Below are 21,658 nucleotides of genomic sequence, written 5' to 3' on the forward strand. Positions count from 1 at the left end.
GAAAGAAAGAGAATGAGAGAAAGAAAGAGAAAGAGAGAAAGAGAGAAAGAGAGAAAGAGAGAAAGAGAGAAAGAGAGAAAGAGAGAGGAACAATGACTAGTGACTAGAGTGTATATAAAAAAATACACCCATCCTCCAGTTTTTAAAGGATAGGTGGATGAAAAAGGCAAAAGATAATTAGAGCAAAAAACATTGGGGGGGAAGCTTAATTTACAAATAGATAAATAAATAAATGGGGGTGGCACAGTGACACGCTGGTTAGTAAGTTCGCCTCACAGTTAGGAGGGTGCGTGTTTGATTCCATCTCCGGCCCTCCCCGTGTGGGTTTTCTCGGGGCACTCCGGTTTCCTCCCACATCCCAAAAACATGCTTGGTAGGCCGATTGAACTCTCCAAATTGTCCCTAGGTGTGAGTGCGAGTGCAAATGGTTGTTTGTCTCTGTGTGCCCTGCGATTGGCTGGCAACCGGTTCTGGGTGTCCCCCGCCTACTGCCCGATGATGGCTGGGATAGGCTCCAGCACGCCCGCGACCCCAGTGGGGACTAAGCGGTACAGAAAATGGATGGATGGATGGATTAAAACATGCTTGGTAGGCCGATTGAGCACTCCAAATTGCTCCGAGGTGTGAGTTGTTTGTTTCTGAGTGCCCTGCCATTGGTTGGCAACCAGTTGTGACAAAATGTGACCAAAAAAAGTTCCCTGACATACTTAAATTCTCGTTTGACAATTTTACACAGCTCACAGAGTTAATGTAAATCCCCGCAACAAGCAAGTCGGAAGGTAAAGATGCAATTAACATGGCAGCTTTAAATAGTCCCCACCCGCTCACAGGGATGGGGTTCATTTTTATTCCACACAGGAAACAGGGATCCTCGCACCTCACATAATGTGAAGAAGTGTTCAATCACAAGGTGAGATCAGGTGACAAGATGGAGCTAGCGTAGCGCTCCATGCTCACGGTGTTGTGTCACCTGAGTGACACCTAAGTGTTGTTCACAAGAGGTGTGTGTGTGTGTGTGTGGGGGTTTCGATGTTACTAATGCACTTGAGCATGAAGGTAATAACCTTGGAGATGAATCCCAGTGGGCAGGGAAGAGCTGTTGAGGCCTTTCTGAGATACAGACAACAAGCGCTTGGAGATTATTGTGTGAGATCACAGAAAGTGTGGAAAGGAGAGAGAGAGAGAAAAAAGGAAGGGATGAGGCATCAAGGGAGGGGGGGGAGGTTAAAATCGACTCCTTGGGGAATGAGGATGAGTTGAAATTTAAATGGCAGGATTTAAATTTATATGGGATCATATTTGGATCCAGCCCTGTAACGTAAATCCAAAGACAACAATTGACGATGGCTAAAGGAATATTCAGAAATGAAAACGGCAAGTCAGACAGTCTTTTCCTCAAATGTGTACTTTGGACCCAGACCAGAGTGAGTGAGTGAGTGATGATATACTTTGCCCTCTTCTGCTTTTGTAGTGCTGGCAGCAGCGCAGACAGGAGACGTTTGCGATGGTGCAACCGATGCCGTGACGTGCAAGCGCAAGAAGGGCGAAACCGTCAAATTGACAATCGCAGGCGCAGTTAGCACTGATGTCGAGTTCAGTGGTACCAACAAAAAAGTACTGACGATCTTGACCCTGCAAGAAGGCGACAAGGGAGAGTACACGACAAGGACTCAAGAACGACAAGGATTTTAAACATAAATGTCCTGATTTTTATTTTATTTTTTACCCGAGGACATCTAGAATATTAATGTAGTTACATGCCTGAATAAACATGTCTGCCTTGGAACTTGATCCAAACGGTAACTGCAGCAGATTAAAATGCACACCCTGAGAACCAAACAATCACAGAAGCAACACAAAGAGTATTTGCTGACTCATTTGTGAGAATCTTTTCTTGCCAATAGCCATTCATTCCCCCACTAAATTGAATGTAGGCTCCTCCAAATACAATTAAACAATTTATCCATATTTGTCTGACTTGTGACACAAGTGATGTCACAAATAAAATAAAATACAGAAAAGAAAACCTAATTAATGAACTCCCATATTGCTAGTATTTATATAAAGTCAAAACTTTTTTTTTTTTTTTAAACCAAACACCAATTGGTTCTTGATGCAAATTGAAGCTCGATACAGTGATTCACTATACACTGATGTTATTCGGCGACTTTCCCACACTAGATGATTTCATGACATTATTATTATTATTATTCACAGCTTGCCCTGTCGGTTTATCATTCTATCAAAAGTGTTTATTATTTTGCTTGGGTAAGAGACAGACGAGAGAAGGAAGGAAGCCTTGCGATTCATGCACACGCCGCCAGCGACGAGGCAAGATGTCGTGTGTTGTCTACGCGCAAGTGTGTGTGTCTGTGTGTAGATGCTTGTTGAACATCGCAAAATCTAAGCTCTCACATGACACATTTGGGTTGTCCTGTTCTGTTCTCGGAGTATGTTCGCTTTAACTTCTCTTAAATGTAAAGCAGACCGACAGTTTGTTTTACTTCAACCTTGAGGGGGGGGGGGGGGAAAGAATCATTCTCATTCTTTAAGGGCAGAACCCCAGTCGTAGTCTGTGCTTAATGAACCGACCCCTGACCCCTGACCCCTTTGAAACAAATCCACCCACCTGCTTTCATTTTGGAAACCACTCATCAGCACTTTTGCCAATTATCTGATGTCAGGGACTGACGTCAATCAATTTGCACATTTTGGGCACAACCAATTGGAAATAATCAGTGAAGCATCAGCAACCTGACCTTGATGCTTTTTCCTTTAAGGCTAAGAATGTGCAACTTGAAGTCATCTGAAGGAGTTAGAACGCTTAGAGCTGAGGACCGCAGACAGTCAAGAGGTCAGGATTTACCGGAAGACTAAACAAAACAAAAAGAATCCATCAAATCTTCTTGTTCTCAGTGCACCCTCTTGCATGAGTACCTCTGCGTTGAATACAGGCAACCAGATCACATTCCTTGAGCCATGATGCTTGATTTTGCAACAAGAGGCAATATTTTATATTTGGCATGTGTCACATTGGAATACCATCATCTCGTGGCGACGCCTTAACATGACTGTGTGTGTGTGTGTGCGTGTGTGCGTGCGTGCAGTTGATCCGACCAGAAGGCAAGACTCAGTTTTCAATAACAATAACAATGGACAAGTTAACAGCCCATCTAATTGTTGATAGTTATTTATTTATTTATTTATCAAAAAGACTCACTGAGACATTATTATGATTCTCGCTTAAATTCACCATATTATAGTGAGCCATGTCGCGCTTTGACTTTATTTATATTAATAACATATAATATAATATATCATTTTTTATAACTGCCCTTCACTTTAAAGTCTTCTTAGTTGAATACACTGACACCATACAGTAGTTCATGAGTCTGGGTTTGCATGTCAAGGCAAAAAAAAAGCGACAACACACTCGCGTTCCCGGATCATCGAGATGCCGCAACCTGCTGAACAGGCTTTGTGAGCCAAATGGAAGAGGAGCTACAAAGGTGTGACAAAGGGTCCAGTCTCAATTAGCTCTAATGTAACACTGATTTAGGAAGACCTTTTAAATGTAACTGCTTTCCGTCAGCAAATAAAGACCAATTAACGACTCACTTTCTAGATTCAAATTTCACTCCCAAAGGCGCAAGTATGGCAAAGAACGCTGTAAACTAGATATTTCATGTATCTAGGAATTCACTGGGGAGCCAAGGGGGCGCCAGCCTGCAAAAGTTTGGGAACCATTGATTTAAATCGAAGCGTGCAGGTCACAGAACGAATTAAATTCGTGTCTCAAGGCATCACTGTGTTCAAATAGCATAATGTATTGTAAATTGGTCATTGCAGTGGCAATTTTAAGTCAAAGCACTGGTAGTAGAAAATTATGAATCTAATCAATAAGGCTGATATGATTTCTACTTTTCTGATGAGTTGCATAAAGTTTCAGGAAAGCAATGCAACATCATTTGCTGTTTGACACCGACTGTGACGTTTCAAGTCTGCGCATTGCTGGCAACGTTAGTTTCAGTCCAGCACATGGAGCCATCTGGACATTATGCATGATGGCCTCGTCATAAAATACACAAGATTCTGGGAAGGGAGACCAAGTGGGACATGAGGTAAATGGCCAGTACTCAAGGAAATTCAAAAAAGTTCAGGCTGAGATCTTCCTGTCAGGAAAGTGATTAAGGGCTATATAAATAAACTTGACAGGTTTGTGTTCAATAAACGCAAATCAACTGTTGTTTTTTTTCCCCATAATAATGTTAAATGACAAGTCTGAGCAATGCAGTTAACCACCAAGCATGACACTCTTAAGGCACTTATTGTTTTGGTTTGCACGAATCACTTTTGAAGGCACTCACCACAAATTGATCGTGCGTGGAAATCACCTCTGTGGGTCTTCTGGTATTGTCTGTGAAATGCACTTTTCTTTTTGGGCATTGTGTTAAATGCTTGCAGCTCCTTTTCCTAAAGGCAAAGAAATACGTGTTTATTTAGCTGATTTTTCGAGCTCGTGGATTTAATACGGCGACTTGACATGAGTCAGATTCTATATAGACGGTTGGAACAGGGAGAATCCGGTTACCTTTCAAAATAAAATATCGCGGCTGATAAAGAAACCGGAAGTGCTGTTTTTTTTTTTTCATTCGCGGGGCCCAGTATCGGTCCACGGGCCGGATTTTATGGACCACTACTTTAAATAACATGAGGAGTAGCGTAGGAGCTCTGTCCATTTGCTTCCGTGAGTCATTGTAAATAATGTGCTCATGAGTCATTGTGCAAAATATAGGACATTTAAAATTGAACCACTACAATGCATTTTGGCATTATTATTTTCACCCAGTGTGCTTTGGATACCTTGCATGCTTGCTTTGTGACTACCAACATGGATGACTTTGTGTATTGTATGTAAAATAGCTCTGACACAGTCATTCAATTGTTCATGTATCGAATTTCGGGCTTTTGTTTGTAGTCTTCCGCAGCCACGTGTTGAAAGCTGTCTAATCTGTCAGCCAGTGTAAATCAAGGTCACCCAGTCGTGAACAGTAGAGATACAAACACTTGAGCGTTTATCACGTGGCACATTTACCGTGCGTTTACGGGACAGGGTGGGGAGAAGGGGGGAGAGGCTTACCGAGGTGTTCCTCAGGGTTCGTTGGGTTCTGTTCCCGAGGAAATCTAGAAGCATCGCGGTGGTGCACGGAAGTCAGTTTGTTCTCGGGTCGTTCTGAAGCAATACATCACAGATAATTAAGCAGCAAGGGCGTAATTGAAGTGTAGCGACGCCTGTATTATATGATCCATTATGTGCTTGTTACTGGGTGGAGTTCACAACTAATGATGCCCATTAACAACAATACCAAAGAAAAACTGTCAGCGTCTGATCTAATTGATGAAAGTAGATGTGGCTGACGCCAACATCCAAACTGCAATATGCAAATATAAGGAGTGCGGCCTAGTGGGTGGCAGCGGGAGCTATAACAAATATGTTTTGCGTTTTGCTGTGGTATGCTAGCAGCATATACGAGGCTCGCCCACATCTTGAATTCAGGCTGCTAGCGACAGACAAAAAACAAAAACAGCAAAAAACATCAAATATTATATATTGTCCAATATGGTGGCTCCCAGTCAATAAAAACTGTTAAATCATCCAAATTATTTTTGCGTAAAGGTAATATTATTCAGAATGCCTTGTTTTGACTACTTCTGGCAAAGAAAATATATTGTTAGAAAATCTTTGTGGGGGTTTAGTTTTTTAGGGGAAGTCAATGTCCTAAAATTTTTAACAGTAATATTTAGAATGTAAAACAACTACTCTCATTAACATTGTGTTTGTAGAATACGATATTAAGCAGCAAAAGTCAATGTTTATCCATCTGAGGAGGCGGCCATTTTGCCTTTTGTTGTCGACGAGACATAACATTACAGTTGTGATGTCATTGTGATGTCATAAGTCGACAGCAAGTGTCAAAATGGCCGCCCTCTACGTACCACAATCAAAAGATCAATCAAAACACTTTGTTTCGACAAGTTGGGCTGCACGGAATATAAAATCTATTCATTCATCAATCCATTATCTGAACAACTTATACTTATTACAAAGATTTAGTTACGTTTGTCAGATATAAGAGAAAGCAGTGACTCCGAAACCAACCTTTCCATGACTTTGCTGTTTGAGATTACCAGGTGCGCCACAGGAAAATAGCCAATTAAGTTATTAACTTCCGACTTCAAATCATCACATATTTTTCTTTGTCTATCTATGACAGTGACCTATTGTGACAGAAAGCACAAAAAATTGCCTTTTGATTAAATGTCAGATGATTTAATTGGACCTACTGCCTTTCATTCCACAGAATAATAGTAGCTTTGTGTTCGACTACTTTCAATAGGCACATTTCACATTGCCGGAGCGTATTTTGTGAGGACAGAGATGAGATTGTTATTACTTTACCACGTCTATTTTCTAATTTGACACCAAGTAACACTAAAAAAAAAAAAAATACTGAGGGTTAAAAGTATCATGACCTACATTTTAAAGCACAGCAGTGCAGTAGTATTGATATTTTTACTCATGATTTTCAGAATCCAAGGCAATTAGGGATCTTTTTGACAGTATAAGAGTAGTATTTTGCGTTTAGCAAACTTTAAGGGCATACTTTAGTGTATTTAAGTCACATTTATTGAATATTGCATACTTTTTGGAGCACATCTAGAAGTATTAAGATTGTCCACAAACACTCGAGTCTGTTTCACAATCGTAAACTGTAAACTCATGCTGATGTGAAATTTATCGCCAACAAAAGAAAGGCCGAGTCACAGGGGTTCAATTGAAAGTCAATAAAGGTTGCGAAAGAGACATTTACAGAGTGGCATCCTCTTCTTTTTGTTGCCGTTGCCTCACTCCATGACACCTTTCACACACTCTGCTGCCAAGAATGTCCAATGTTTGCATGCCTTTTTTTCTTTGTTTGCCTTTCCGCAAGCTTCCGCGTGCCGATTGGCTGCGAGTGCGGGGAGGGCGTATTCCCTCTCTCTCCAAAACAAGCATAAAAGGAGGGCGTGCATCTTCACTGAGACTACACAACGCAGACGCCAGCATCTTATGCTGACCAAAGAGAAGTTGACTGACAGTTGGTGACATCCGTCCGTTCAGTTCTTTCCAATCAGGCGTCCAAAATGTCACTGGGAGTGAAGGAGAAGACCCAGGTGCGTCTTGTCTTCCTGGGGGCGGCCGGAGTGGGCAAGACGGCCCTGATACGCCGCTTCCTGCAGGACACGTTTGAAGCCAAACACCGGCGCACGGTGGAGGAGCTCCACAGCCGGGAGTACGACATTGGCGGCGCCAAGATCACCGTGGAGATCCTGGACACCAGCGGCAGCTACTCCTTCCCGGCCATGCGCAAGCTCTCCATCCAGAACAGCGACGCTTTTGCGCTGGTCTACGCCGTGGATGACCCTGAGTCTCTGGAGGTGGTCAAGAGCCTGCGGGAGGAGATCCTGGAGATCAAGGAGGACAAGTACACGCCCATCGTGGTGGTGGGCAACAAGACTGACCGCGGGGGAGAGAGGCGGGTGTCTGAAGATGATGTGCTGTCCATCGTGGAGATGGACTGGAACAACAGCTACCTGGAGGCTTCGGCCAAGGACAACGTCAACGTGGTGGAGGTGTTCAAGGAACTCCTGCAGCAAGCCAACCTGCCGAGCCGCCTCAGTCCGGCTCTGCGTCGACGCAGGGAGACCTTGCCCAAACACGCCGGCTTCAGGCCCCCCATGAACAAGACCAACAGCTGCATCCTGTCCTAATGGCAGAGATGAAAAGAGGACATGTTCAAAAGTGGGCGGCAAGTGAAGAGCGCTCTCCTCCAGGCTTCTTAACCCTTAAGTGGAGGACACCAGCAGAAGTGACTCAGACTAAGAAAATAAAATAAAATACACTTTGTTGTAGTGCTGGTTGGTGCGTACTTGTTGCCATTGAGAACAATGTAAGACTTAAAAGGCTGTCTAACTGTTGTACTTAATATACATCATGTTGTAACCTATGTGTGAGATTTTTATTAAGCTACGTCTTTTTTCTAATTGTGCATGAGTCATTACTTTTTGGTAATATGTTTCAAAAAGCACATTAACAGTGTAAATACACAGCTTTTTTTAAGTTTATTGATTCGTTAATGAAGTTTTTTGTGTATTTTTTTATCATCTCATTGTTCTGCTGTTGTGTTAAATGATTGTGTATTGTAAGTTTAAAAATGCAAATAAAATATGGTGTTTGACTCTACATGGATGGTAACTAAAGTTTTCATTCAAAATACAACCAAATTGTTTTTTTTTTTGTATTTCACATTCTTTATTATGCAGACACTTGATTGTTTAAAGTTTAAAGACTAGTAAACAGTTTTCTTAGTGTTTTAGATTTTTTTACCAATAAGATAATTGTAAATACATACTTTTTATTATTTATTATATACATTATTTTTTTCTGATAACCAAAACAAATTATGTAGTTTATTTCAGTTTTAGGTTTTTATGATAAATGTGTTAAAAAAAACTTTTTCGCTATTAGTAATTGTATAGTATAATTATTTTTTTTAGCATCCCCAAAATATTGTTTTAAAACACTTTTTGATCCATGGTTTATATAATTATTTTTCTCATACATCAAAAATAATTTAACTTGTTAATTTCTTATATTTAATCCTAAATATTGCAGATATCTTCTACAACTCTTTGATTATAAATAGCAACATAATTTCTGTTTAATTCATTTTATTTTATTACATATACAGTGACAAAGAAGACAAATGCTTAAAGGGACAGTGCGTATCTTTCAATGCCATCTAGAGGTGAATTAATAAAATGAAGAGACAGTTCATAGCACACTAAGAGACCACACTTGGCAAACCTACCACCAATTTCCCTCAAGTTAAAAAATAAAATAAATAAAATAAAATAAAAACACTGTTGCTTTAGGAAAACAAATTGATTAGCGACGCTAGCAAAGAATATAGCTCCCATAAAACAAAGACAAATTAGTGAAATAAAACAAATTTGTCAATGGATATTTAGAAAGCAAATAGCATGCACTGCCAATTGAATGCATCATTTTATATTCGATAACATTGCACATATCGGGTGTTCACAAATCTTGAGGATCGGGTTAAAAAGTATCCGACCGGTATCACAAGCCAGCGTCGCTCTTCGTGGTACACGGGCGCCCTCTGGTGGTAGGCGAAAGAACACTGGCTCCGTACAATCCGTTTTAACTTTTTAAAATAACACATACGAATGTTGTTTTAATGTTTTTATAGTTTGTTTAGCAATATTTACGTACATTTTTATGTAACTTTTAGGTGAAATCTATTTTAATGATCCCTCCCCCTCATATTTCTACTTTAAATTCAGTGTTAATGTTCAAACTGTGAGTCATTTTAGTGTCTCACGTAATTAATACAATTTGAACAAGTACATGAATAAATATTTAGCTGACTATATACCGATTTGTTCAGTTTTATTAAACAAGTCTTTCACCATGTTTTCTTTGGATGACATCTGTTGGTGAACGACACACATTACACACAATTGACAGGCCACATTATTAGGTACACGTGACGCCTCATCGACTAAACGCCGCTTTTAAAACAGGACACATAATACAAAATTATTTCCTTTTTAACCTTTGAGTATTTTTATGTACAATTTATATAGAGGTATTTTGTGCAGGTGTACCAGGGACGGCACTACACCAAGCCTAGGGGGGCGCTAGCCTCCTAAAAAAAAAAAAGAAAACCTCTGTTGCTCAATTTAGCCTTTTATTATTTATTTTGAAATATATTTATACATTATTTTTCCAGCCCCCTGGTATGTATCCATCAAGGCTTTAGAAAAATATGGTCCATAGTGAGGAGTCCATTTTGGCCTACATTAGCAAAAGTGGTTCCTCGACCAAAAGATGGTCTGACAGGTTTGTACGTTAAGTCCTTTAGTGTGGCATCCTAATTCAAGTGACAAGTTCAAACACAACCAGATTTGAGCATTGCGTCATTTGAATAAAGAAACGATTCAGTGGTTGAACAGGTTTGAAAGTGGGACCGTTGAGTGGTTCCTGAAGCAGATGTTCCCCTTTAACCATGACCTGCTCAAGTCGAACCCACTCTACCAGCTCATGCGATAGACGCAAGCGAGTTTCCTGTTTTATTTTGAGGAAACGGCCTGGTAAACGTTGGTCCGCAGTTCCTCTTTCGCTCCACTTTTAAAACGCTCTTCTGCGCTCAGCTTCACAGGTGTTTTGTCGTCTCGGAGCGAGCCAGCCTTGGACCTCTGCCTGTTTTACGCCTCAAGTAAGACGTTGCTCCGTTTGCTCTCGAGTATCCCGTAGTCAGCTTGTAATTAAGTCTTCGCCCTTGGACTTGGTCAAAGCTCCTCAGCTGGGTAAAGAGGCTCTGAGGCGTTTGGAACAAGTTCAAGGTCCTGGAACAAACTCGGCTTGATCATATCGTTTGTACAACATGAATACGGATAAAATAAAATTTTGATTTTAATAGTCAATGAGATGTAAGTTGTAGAGACTGAATTGCTTTAAACATCTCATTTCCGGCGCTAGAGATAGATTTTTAATGAGCTGTGGAAAGTAATATCTCTTTTGATCACAAACTACTTGTCAAAAATTGAACAAATAGTAGTTTACATAATTCTGGAAACGCATATATTGAAGAAGTGATTGCCAGTAATAATGCGAGAGATATCGGGGGCAAGCTGATTTCTGAACAAATATTTCCTTGCTACAAATGGTATTTAATTTGCATTTTAGATTTACATCATTTCAACTTTGATTTTCCTACATACTAACCACTGGGTGAATGTTCAAATGGTATTCATATTAAATATACTTTTGCGGGATGAAACCTCAGCCTTGTTTTTGATCACTTTACAGACGCACCAAGACACACACACACACATCGGTAAAACCTTCTTTCCCATTAACTGTTCCAATCACGATGGAAAAACATAGCACGTCATACAAGCGGAATGTCTTTATTAACCAAATGGTGAGAATCCCCATGCAATAGTGTATCTACCTAAAAGCAAACATTCATCAAGTCCTGTTCCCACTATTTGGCACGGGACACGTACTTGGTGACCGAATGTCGTCAGTTGTCCGTCGCCTCAGTCGTCCAGGGCGATGTTGCGGAACAGGTAGGCCATGGACTCCCCGTTGTGGATGCGGCGGATAGCTTCGGCCAGGATCATGCTCACGTCCACCGTCTTGATCTTTGGGCACTGCAGCTTCTGCACTTCGTGGGGCACTGTGTTGGTAACCACTACCTAAAGAGATGGCAATGACAAATAGCATCTTGAAGTAAACACGCTTTTTTTTTTTTTGTTTTAACCTGTGTAAGCAAGGTTACTTTTTGTTTCCTCTAAGTGATGTTACATGAAAATCTCCATCTTTTTTTAAACTGCACACAGGTATTAAGAAGTGCTTGGACAAATTTGTTTAAAATGCTCCACTGAGTTTCAGGAAGTTTGAATGAATGTGTATATATGTTCTCTTTATAGGGCAGATTTAAGGTGAATTTTTTTTTTTTTTTTTTTACCTCATCAATGGCAGATTCTTCAATGAGTCTGGGTGCCTCGGCAGACAGCAGGCCGTGCGTGGCCATGATGAAGATCTTGTAAGCGCCTCGCTCCTTCAGGATCTCTGCGGCGGCCACAAACTCCTCCGCGTCGTCGATGATGTCATCCTAAGGCATAGTCACGGTTGTCTTCGTTGTTTTCACAAAAGGGTCTGTTTAAGATTCTCCAATCAGCACTGATTACATAAATGGGTTTCACATGGAAAAAAAAATATGAAAAAAAAAACTAAGAAATTAATAAAAGGGGAAAAAAATCCCACAAATGTACATATTATATTAATAAATAAAATTGCACTGCAACAGGAAAAATAAATTTAGGCAATGTGGACAATTTTGTAATGCGAGTCACATCTGGTTGTGGTAGTACAAGACGTCGATGCAAATCCCGTAAAAGTTTACAGTCTTACAACAATGATGGCGATTCTTCCTCCCACGTCTCCGACGACAGTAATGGGTGGCTTCTCCTTAGCCATCATCACTATAAAGACACAAATGGGTCAAGTTACGCTACGGAGAATTATTAAAGTCCAATCAAGGGGACTGAGATTTGATGAGAAAAAAATTGGGGTGAAACCCGCAAAAGGACTTCCGCAACACAATCCATTAGCGCAGGAAAAATAATTTGCAGTCATCCCTCGTCCAGAACAACATATGCTGAGTAGTTACAAACGGGGGTCGATCATTATTTGGAATGAAATATTTTGGTGATTTGCTATGCTGCATAATAAGATAAATAATAAAAATAGGATATTCAAATATCTATATATTTAGATTTTACACGTATATATATAAATATATATATATATATGTATAGTTTTTTTAATAAGATAATATGGTACATAATGTTTAAAATGGGCCTCGGTTGCCAATCACAGAACTTGTGTGAACGAAGGGGGGCGTCTTACAAGGCAGCTCCAAGCCAGTGTGTCCCGCGCTGGAGCGAGCAGGCGGCGGCGAGCACGGCCCGTCGCCCATGTTGGACTCCAGATTGGGAGCGACGCCGTGCAGGACGGCCAAATCGAGCCGCAGCCTCTCGGCGTAGGACTGAGCCCTGAGAGACACACGCCCGGCAAAGAAAGTGACGTACGAGTACAAACAGCAAAGAAGCCAAACAAACACGAAAAACAGAGTACCTCTTGGCAGCCGACGGGGATTTTGCCACAATGACAGCGTTCCTGTAGTTTGGGATCTGTGAGGTGTGGGAATGGACCAGACAGACCAGACTGCAGTTGAACTTACACGCTATATCATATCACATCCAGCGAGTACTCAAATCTAGTGCCGATATCCGGGTCATGGAATTTCCGCTCCAAAATTGAGAAATAAAAACCTACTAGAATATAATTTTGTATGTAATTAATAGCTTTTTTTTCCCTTTTTTAATTCCAATTTTTAGTTCCTGCTTGTAAAAATACCTGGAAGACGGCAGCTGGTTGAGTTGATACCGATACCCGGTATCAATACTCACCCTTCCCCACCTTCTTCACAGTTTGTGAAGAAAAGTGTGCTCGCGTAGCTAAAAATCTGCAATGTCTCGCTCAAAAAATGAAAGTAAAAAATAAAATAGCCTTCCGGCCAGCATACGTCGCCACGGCATTGATGGCTCGAGAGTGTAAAGTAGCATCACCTCTTCTTGGATGTACTGGATGAGGAAGGGCGAAGCTCTCAAGTTGTCAACAGGGAAGCTGAAGAAACCCTGAATTTCCTTCTGATGAAGGTCCATGGTGATGATGTGCGTCAGTCCTGCCACGTCAACAGGACGGCATCAAACCGAATCCGAAATGCAGAATTATCGCAGTGCCCGTACCGGCCTTGGCCAACATGGCGGCGAGTAGCTTGCAAACGATGGAGCCCCTCTTCCTCATCTTGCACTGCTTGCTGTAAGGGAAGTAAGGGATGACCCCGATGATGTTCTTGGCGCAGGACGTTTTCAGGGCGTACGCCGTGATCAGCAGCTCCATGATGGCCGTGTTGACGTCTCTGCGGAACGACACACGGCAAGGTGATCAAATTGCAACCAAAAACCGACAGGTCTTTTTGTGTAGGCCTAATCAACACTCGTGACAAGTCTTCTTTACCTTCCAGAAAATTGCCCTCAGTCTGCATTAGGAACACATCTCACCTGGGAATGGTCTGAATAATGAAGATGTCTTGTCCCCGCACCGACTCCTTCACATCCACCCGGGTCTCTGCGCACAAACAAAATCAACGTGGCGACAGAATGGAAGCGAGCAGTTGGAAAGAGCTCGGCCGTACCTGCGTTTCCTTCTTGGTAGACCACCGACTTGCCCAACTCTACACCCAAGCGTCTAAGAAGAAGACAACGTGTCAAGGCCACAACAGAAATAGGATTCCACAAACGGCAACTTCTCCTTTGCGAGGTTGTTTGGCAGCGCAAGATTGTCCTTACTTACCTTTCTCCCGTTGTTTAGGTACGGCAGAATTTTAAAGCTCTTCACAAGCTCCTGCCGAAGACCCAAATGTACGTAACAAGGCCCGGTTCTAGAATCCAGCCGAGCGAGTCTAAACATTAAAGGTTCATCTTGAGGTATTTTTCTAATGGCAATTGTATTCGGCACGCAACGTTGTGAGCAAGTCTCAACATTACACAGCGGCCAAAGTTGCAAAACGACGGAGAGAGGCAAAGCGTCATGCGAGATGAGAGCTAAGGGACCATGAGTACATCTTCTTCATTGCGGATACTTTTGGAATTCATTGGGTGACTCGTCGCTTATCGGAAAATGATTCTGCCCAATATGAACAAAAATTAATGACAGGTCTCACAGGTAAACAGAGAAGACCTAAACCTGCTACCCCGAGATTGGATAAAAGAGGGACGGTGGATGAATGGTTGAGATTCTCCATCCAGCCATTTCCTCTCAAACTTGTCTTCACCTAGATTCCAAAACGCCGTGGCGCACTTACTCTGTTATTTTCTTGGCTAACTCGGAACAGGCGCCGCTGGAGTTGGCGGAAAAAACACGGTATCCACTTCTTGACACGTTCATGTTGGAGAAACCATACGAGAGCTTGGGCGTTTCACAGCGTTTCACCACAGACTTATGACCGCCGAAACGCCTTATCGGCATGTTGTTTCACACCCCAGAAGCTTCACTTTCTCTTTCCTGTTTCTTTGAAATGTTTTAGAACGATCCTACGATGGAATGTTTCAAAACAAAACAAAACAAAACAAAACCACGCGAGGCAAACTTTTCTTCACGAGTGCCACACTTGAGCTTAAACTACATCGGTGTAGCAGGTTCAATCGCTACCACGCAAGTAAGAGATGTCTGAATGTTACGACACACAGTTGTGTGTATTAAGTGCGAAAAAAATCCGATTTGGCTAATTTAGAACTTGTGTAGCAGTGACTGTAACACGGACGTTCCACGTCGCAGAGGGCCCCAAATCGCGCCGGGAGGGGGGGGTGGCTAGAACGTCATCAACCAATCCATGTTGAAATCTTTCATGAGGTCATCTTCAAGCGCGACCGACACTTTTCCAGTTTTTTTTTTTTTTTTAACTTTTATTTATATATATATATATATATATATATATATATATATATATATATATATATATATATATATATATATATATATATATATATATATATATATATATATATATATATATATATATATATGTTCAATACAGATTTTTTTTAACTTAAAAAACTTAATATATATAAAAAAAAATGTTTTAACTTTTTTTAAATATATATATATATATAAAATCTGTATTGAACACGCTAAGTTACATTGACAAATAATAAAGCAAGAAGTGTGTTATTATTATATCACGCAGGAAAGACCAAAACAGTCGGGGAGTTTTAATCCTAAATAGCAAATAAAGAAAGAAAGCACCATCCTGAACTGCTTTCTCATTTTTAGCATCTCAAATACTTTTGTTTGGTTTTGTTTAGTTTCCGCCATCTGATTTCAAGTCAAAAAGACGTCCGACATGTCCCGAGAGTGTCCAAGTGATTACTGTCAGAGTGACAACATGATGGGGACAACGTTCTCCCGGCCCAAAAAGATGGAGCTTTGTTTTGAGGGAATGCAAAGCTAAGGTTCTTCAGGAACGGTGAACCCTATTCCCACCATTTACGAGAAAGTTATCAAAAGCCTCGGAATGCGCTATGATGCCAGCCTCAATGTTTGCGGCCAGGTCAAGCAGCTCAGGGAGGACCTCAGCAAAATTCTCAGGGTGAGCGCGCTGAAACAGCGGGTCCCAGTATTCGGCAGGGAGGAGGAGGTCTGGGTCGGTCGGGACAGACCCTCTCTGCGACAAAGAGCGGCGAAAGCTGGTGGTCATCGCCGTCCGACGACAGGACGTTGTGCCAAGAGCAGTGGATGAGACTTTGGAAAAGAGGAAGGTTCCGCTGGACAGACCTGTGGGAAATGGAGGCAGGCAGGGTCAGCTTCCGACTTTGAGCCACCACGTATGATGTGCTGCCCTCACCCACAAACCTGCAACCAGATCTTGCATGTCCCCTCTGCTCAGTCCCAGGCTCACTGGAAGCAAAGTGAGCCTCTCCCAAGGGAGGTACAACCAGGTGTCGAAAGCTGTCCAGGCCAAATGAACTGCCACCTGCAGCCTGGGGAACGAGGACACCGGCACCTCGTTCCAGAGGATGCCATGGACGAGGGTATCTATCCACCACCCCATGACGCAGAGGTCCACAACTGAAGACGTGAAGACGCGACCGCCACCGGCCCCAAGCGCCAGCCCCGACCGCCACCCCCCGACCGCCACAAGGCGACCGCCACCGGCCCCAAGCGCCTTGCATTCTTTCACTTTATGAACTTGCTTTGACAATTGGGTGCAGCAGTGCCTCTTGCGAGAGGTCTTTCTCTACTATGAAGCGAGTAAAGAGCTACTTGAGGTCTTCAATGACTGAAGAGAGGCTGCATGCTCTATCTGTCATCCACATTGAGAATCAGCTGCCTATTGATGCTGATGTAATTGTTTTGAGATTCGCAGCCAATGATGGAAACAGGCGGCTCCTGTTGTATTAAGCTTTACAGTTAAATATGATACAGTTGTTTTCGTCTACAAAATCGTATTGAATCCCCACTCCACTATTGTTCCAATAAACTTGTTTCGGGGTTTTTTGCAGGATTTGCTTCCGCATAACGGCCTGTGCATTGCTTACGCAATCGAGTCCAAATGATGTAGGGCTTAAGATGTCTGCATCTCACAAAAGAAAAACAAGCCATGCCACCAATGGTACGCAAGTGAAACCATAGAGGCTATTTCAGTGACGTTCCATTCCTTTATGGTCTTTGTGTGTGGCCACAATCGTCGTCATTGTGATTTTTTTAAAAATGTTTTAGAGTTATTTCTTAATGAGGTTGGATGTCTTTTTGGTAGCGACGATTTCTACTACTGCCACGTAAGGCGCCACCGCGATAAGGGGCACTTGAATGTCGAGGAGACGGACGGCACTGTGTATGTTCAGTGGAGTTGGAAAAGAATCGAAAAGACTTGGGAAAGGACAAAAAGTGCCGCTCGTCGTGACCCAGAGCCGCAACAGTGATGACATTCCGTAAAGACTTAAAGGAGCTGTATGGCGTAAGACAAAGGGCGTTATGTAAGGTTACCCGGCCGCTTTTGCGTACGTGTAGCACGCACGCACGCACGCTCGCACGCACTCGTCGTAAAGTTCCCAAATGCAGCCAATGAACGAGCAACAAATGTGCAAACTTTCGAAGCGCCATTGAAGATGACGGCGATTGAGAGCTTTATAGGAAGCTCGCTCGCTCGCTGAGTTTATTTCGGCTCGTTCTGTTCAGTGGATTCGCCTGCTCGCATCTCTTCACGCAGCTTCCAGCACCAGCAGGTCCGAACGCTCCCTCCCTTCCTAGTCATCCTCGAAAGAAGATGAACTTCTCCAAGCTGCTGTGCTTGGTGCTCGTGTACAGCGAGCAATTTGGGCAAGGTAAGGCCGTTGAATTCAATTACTATGTTGCTAACCATTTTGCGCAAGTTTTTAGGCGCATGAATAAAACTGGATTTAGGAGACGACGCTTTTGTTGTTGTGTGCGCCTTGCTTTTTCTCTGCCACAGCACTTCACTTATACACTATAAAGAATAAATTCGGATTTTTGATAAAAAATTGAAATCAATGTTGCATTCTTAAAGAGAACGTGGCGCTTTTTGAAGATAGCGAACACGTTACCTTGATTTCAAAGAAAGCCTTTAAAAAAAAAAAAAAAAAAATTATGCAAACGATATACTCTTAAAAAGAATTAATTCAGACTTGATTTCCCCAACAGTCTAAGGAATCACATTTTGCATTTTGAAACTGAACGTGGTGTTTTTTTTTTTTTTTTAAATATAGTTAATCAAAACATGTTACCTTGATTTCGAGGAAAGCCTTTAAACGAAAATAACATTCAAAACCACTCATGGAAACTTTCATTGCAAACGGTATCCACTGTCAAGAATAAATTCAGATTTTTTTCCTTTTTTTTCTAAATGATTAAAGGCAATCACATTTTGCATTTTCAAACAAAACATGGCGTTTTTGAAATATTACCTTGGTTTCAAAGAAATAAAAGAATACATTTCAAACCACTTTTATTGCAAACGGTATACACGATAAAGAATAAATTAAGATTTTTTCCAAACAAAAAAAGGGAATCAGTTTGCGTTTTAAAAGGTGTTTTGTTTTTGTTTTTTTTTAATAATCCAAATGTTGCCTTGGTTTCAAAACATTTCAAACCACTTTCATCACAAATGGTGTACACTACATAGAATAGATTTAGATCTTTTTTAAAAGAAAAAAGGGTAATCACATTTTGCATTTTCAAACAGAACATGGCATTTTTTTAACATAATAAAACACATTACCTTGGTTTCAAAGCCTATTTAAAAAAGATTGAAAAACACTCGTGGTAACTTTCATTGCAAACAGTATCGAGTAAAAAAAAACACAGAAACAAAGGGAATCACATTTTGTATTTACAAACAGAACACGACGTTCAAATATCAAAAATATTTCAAAGAAAGCCCATTTGAAACAAAACGTTGCAAACTACTCGGAGAAAACAAAATAAGAAAGACAAATTAAATTGGTGCTTACGCATGACGGATTACAATTTGGATGCAGCCCTGTAACGTAATTCCAAAGACAACAATTGACGATGGCTAAAGGAATATTCAGAAATGAAAACAGCAAGTCAGACAGTCTTTTCCTCAAATGTGTACTTTGGACCCAGACCAGAGTGAGTGAGTGATGATATACTTTGCCCTCTTCTGCTTTTGTAGTGCTGGCAGCAGCAGCGCACACAGGAGCCGTTTGCACCGGTGGTAATACTCCCGTGACGTGCAAGCGCAAGAAGGGACAAGACGTAAAATTGAAAGTCACAGGCGCCGGAACAATCACCTGGAAGAAGGGGGGGGTCCCAGTCGAGAAAACAAATCCTAAATACGAAGTAGATGACAGTGAAAACTCTCTGAAGATCAAGACCCTGGCAGAAGACGACGAGGGAGAGTACACGGCCGGCGGCACCTCACCAGAGCAAAAGTTCCAGGTCCAAGGTTAGATGTTGCAGGAAAGCCGCTGGCCACACAAAAGCTTCTTGTGCACCATTTCCTTCGCACAGGGCACACGCATGTTTTTAGAATGTGGGAGGAGAAGGCGCGCGCACAGGGACAACACGCACACACTCCACACAGGGAAACTGCGTTTGCAAAATTCTCTTACGCTCAGGAGAAAGGCCACAGTCTTTGCTCCAATGTACTTTGCGCACAGACCAGAGTGAGTGATTCTGCTTTTCTTGTGCTGGCAGCGGTGGACTGCTTGGGTGGCAAATCCCCCGATCCAGCCGGCCTGTGCCAGGGCAAGCCGGGTGGCATCATCAAATTGGGGCTCACACAAGGAGATGCCTTCCCACTCGCCTGGAAGAAGGCTGGGAGGAAAATTGTGGACAATACTAACAAGTACGACGGACTCGAAGCGGCTACCCTGACGATCAATAACCTGGACGACGAAGGCGACGATGCAGAGTTCACGGGCGGCACCAACGGCGATGGAGAAAAGTTTTCCGTCCAAGGTTTGATGTTGCAGGAAAGCCGCTCGCCACGCGAAAGTTTTTTGCGCACCATATATTGACGTAGGCACAATCACGCATGCGCGCACACACATTTGCAGGCTTGGATTCTCCTGGCAAGCCACAAAAGAGCAAGTCAGAAAAACAAGAAGGTGCACATGACAGCACCTTAGCCAAATGATTACCAAACATTTTGCTAAATGTACACTCACAATCCAGCCCGTGTTACCAGAATGTACATCTGCTTTTCTTGTGCTGGCAGTGGCCGACTGCTTTGGCGCCACGGGAACCGTGAAGTGCCCCGGCAAGCTGGGAAAAAAACTCAAATTGAGAATCTCAGCCGCAGTTGCTGGTTCTGAAGTCAAATGGGAGAAAGAGGGCGGCAATCTCCCCGTAGATAAGAAGGAAGTAGGGGAAAAGCATGAAGGTCTGAAACTCCCGGGCCTAACAGCAGCCGACGTGGGAACCTACAAGGCCACCTACAACTCCAACAAGGTGGTGGTGTCCTTTGCTGTCAGCGTTCCGGGTGAGTTTGATGTTGCAGGACAATCCACTCACTGCTACGAGAGCCGAAAAGCTTTGACCCGAAAACATTTTGCATTTTATTGACAGTGGAAACCAACCAATAAGCAAGCCCATTCAGCAGCACTTTTTGTTTTACAAACCGCACTCGCAGTACTGCGCGCAAAAGTGTGCGGCGCGTTCAAACGTTGCCACCTGACCTTTTCCAATTGCCATTCTCCCATTCAGATGAGTCAGGAACCAGTGAGGACAAAAAGGCAACTGAGAAGCCCAAGGAAGGCAGCGGCGTCGGCGGCCTGTCCTACTCACCTGCTCTGCTGGTGACGGTCACCCTGGTGCATCTGCTGCTTCAGCTGGCCGCCTAGAAGATAGCAAGCCGAAGGCGGAGGGAGAAAAAGTGACCCCTGCATGCATTCTGCCATTGATTTGCCACTATAGGCGCATTTAGTCATTAAGCTTACATTTACCACTGTAGGTGCATTTAGTTCAGTTTTGCCACTAGGCGTATTTAGTCGTTGATTAAGCTTACCTTTGCCACTCACTGTAGGCGCATTTAATCATTAATTTTTGGCTTAGGTTTGCCACTGTATGGGCATTTTGCTTTCGATTGATGATGCTTCACTACCCCCCCCCCCTATAATCAATAAAATGATCAATCCTTGTTTGTTTGAATGAGCTCATTCGTAAATGGCGAAAGGTGCAGTTGAATTTCGATTCTGCGAATCCAGATTTTCCTTCGTTTTTATCTTGGCAAAACAAGTTAAATTTGTCTTGTGGCTTGACCAGTGACTTTGCTGTAATTGTATAAGTGGGACCAAAGAAAAAATGTCATTTCAAGTTATCTGAAGTTTTCACTCAGCATTACTTGAAACGGTGACCCAAACCAAGCGATCAAGTGTGTGCAAGAAACTCGTCAAGCAGATGACTCACTTTCTGTACCCTTTCAAAATCAAGTTTTTATTTGTCCATGTAATCCAGAAAATATGTAATTTATAATCATGGCAAAATTAAAGCTGTCTTATGTCTGTTATGTTATATGCACAGGAAAATGTATTAGCAACTTTTTAGAATTATTTTTTTGGTCATAGGTGAGCTTTTAATGAATGCATCGTGTGCAGTTTTATTTTGTCCTGAGACAAATTTACCTTAATCATCTGTTTTAGTTTACATACGATGAACGGAGCATGTGGCTGGCTGTTTAAGCGTCCCTGATTGCAGCGTAGTAGTGACATCTAGCGATCAATTGGCCGAACAACAGAACCACCTCTGAAAACGAAGCTTCAGGCATCTCGCAACTTTTAAGTGGGAGAACTTGCACAATTGATGGTTGACCAAATACTTTTTTTTTTAAGTATCAACAAAGTACTTTTTTAAAAAACATAGCTAGATAGATAGAGATAGATATAGAGTAAATTGTGGATAGAGAGCGTGCATTCC

General features: G+C 42.1%; 3 protein-coding genes across 3 annotated transcripts; 2 read left to right on the forward strand and 1 right to left on the reverse strand.

Moving 5' to 3' along the window:
- Positions 1-7,067: 7,067 nt before the first annotated feature.
- On the forward strand, positions 7,068-8,284 carry LOC133151758 (GTP-binding protein Rhes-like). Its single transcript, XM_061275050.1, has one exon. The coding sequence runs from the start codon at positions 7,186-7,188 to the stop codon at positions 7,810-7,812; it is 627 nt and encodes a 208-aa protein (XP_061131034.1). The 5' UTR covers positions 7,068-7,185; the 3' UTR covers positions 7,813-8,284.
- A 2,737-nt stretch (positions 8,285-11,021) lies between these two features.
- LOC133151643 (phosphoribosyl pyrophosphate synthase-associated protein 1-like) lies at positions 11,022-15,079 on the reverse strand. The gene is made up of 10 exons (XM_061274845.1): positions 14,565-15,079; positions 13,896-13,948; positions 13,762-13,828; positions 13,447-13,619; positions 13,267-13,382; positions 12,773-12,828; positions 12,545-12,690; positions 12,047-12,117; positions 11,601-11,747; positions 11,022-11,328 (listed from the first exon to the last, which is right to left on the reverse strand). The coding sequence occupies exons 1-10, from the start codon at positions 14,726-14,728 to the stop codon at positions 11,170-11,172; spliced, it is 1,152 nt and encodes a 383-aa protein (XP_061130829.1). The 5' UTR covers positions 14,729-15,079; the 3' UTR covers positions 11,022-11,169.
- A 2,139-nt stretch (positions 15,080-17,218) lies between these two features.
- LOC133151273 (uncharacterized) lies at positions 17,219-20,877 on the forward strand. The gene is made up of 5 exons (XM_061274159.1): positions 17,219-17,583; positions 18,915-19,187; positions 19,439-19,702; positions 19,962-20,225; positions 20,450-20,877. The coding sequence occupies exons 1-5, from the start codon at positions 17,526-17,528 to the stop codon at positions 20,584-20,586; spliced, it is 996 nt and encodes a 331-aa protein (XP_061130143.1). The 5' UTR covers positions 17,219-17,525; the 3' UTR covers positions 20,587-20,877.
- The last annotated feature ends 781 nt before the right edge of the window (positions 20,878-21,658 follow it).

Source organism: Syngnathus typhle, linkage group LG3 (genome assembly GCF_033458585.1).
Source record: "Syngnathus typhle isolate RoL2023-S1 ecotype Sweden linkage group LG3, RoL_Styp_1.0, whole genome shotgun sequence".
NCBI classification, from domain to species: domain Eukaryota; kingdom Metazoa; phylum Chordata; class Actinopteri; order Syngnathiformes; family Syngnathidae; genus Syngnathus; species Syngnathus typhle.

Bases quoted from the DNA above. Each gene is read 5' to 3' on its own strand.
- LOC133151758 (XM_061275050.1), top strand. From the start codon at position 7,186: ATGTCACTGGGAGTGAAGGAGAAGACCCAGGTGCGTCTTGTCTTCCTG.
- LOC133151273 (XM_061274159.1), top strand. From the start codon at position 17,526: ATGAACTTCTCCAAGCTGCTGTGCTTGGTGCTCGTGTACAGCGAGCAA. The intron at 17,584-18,914 runs GTAAGGCCGTTG...CTGCTTTTGTAG, and splicing joins CAGCGAGCAATTTGGGCAAG to TGCTGGCAGCAGCAGCGCAC. The intron at 19,703-19,961 runs GTTTGATGTTGC...TTGTGCTGGCAG, and splicing joins AGAAAAGTTTTCCGTCCAAG to TGGCCGACTGCTTTGGCGCC.
- LOC133151643 (XM_061274845.1), bottom strand. From the start codon at position 14,728: ATGCCGATAAGGCGTTTCGGCGGTCATAAGTCTGTGGTGAAACGCTGT. The intron at 13,949-14,564 runs GTAAGTGCGCCA...TCTTCTTCTTAG, and splicing joins TTAGCCAAGAAAATAACAGA to ACGCTTGGGTGTAGAGTTGG. The intron at 13,383-13,446 runs GTACGGGCACTG...TTGACGTGGCAG, and splicing joins CGCCATGTTGGCCAAGGCCG to GACTGACGCACATCATCACC.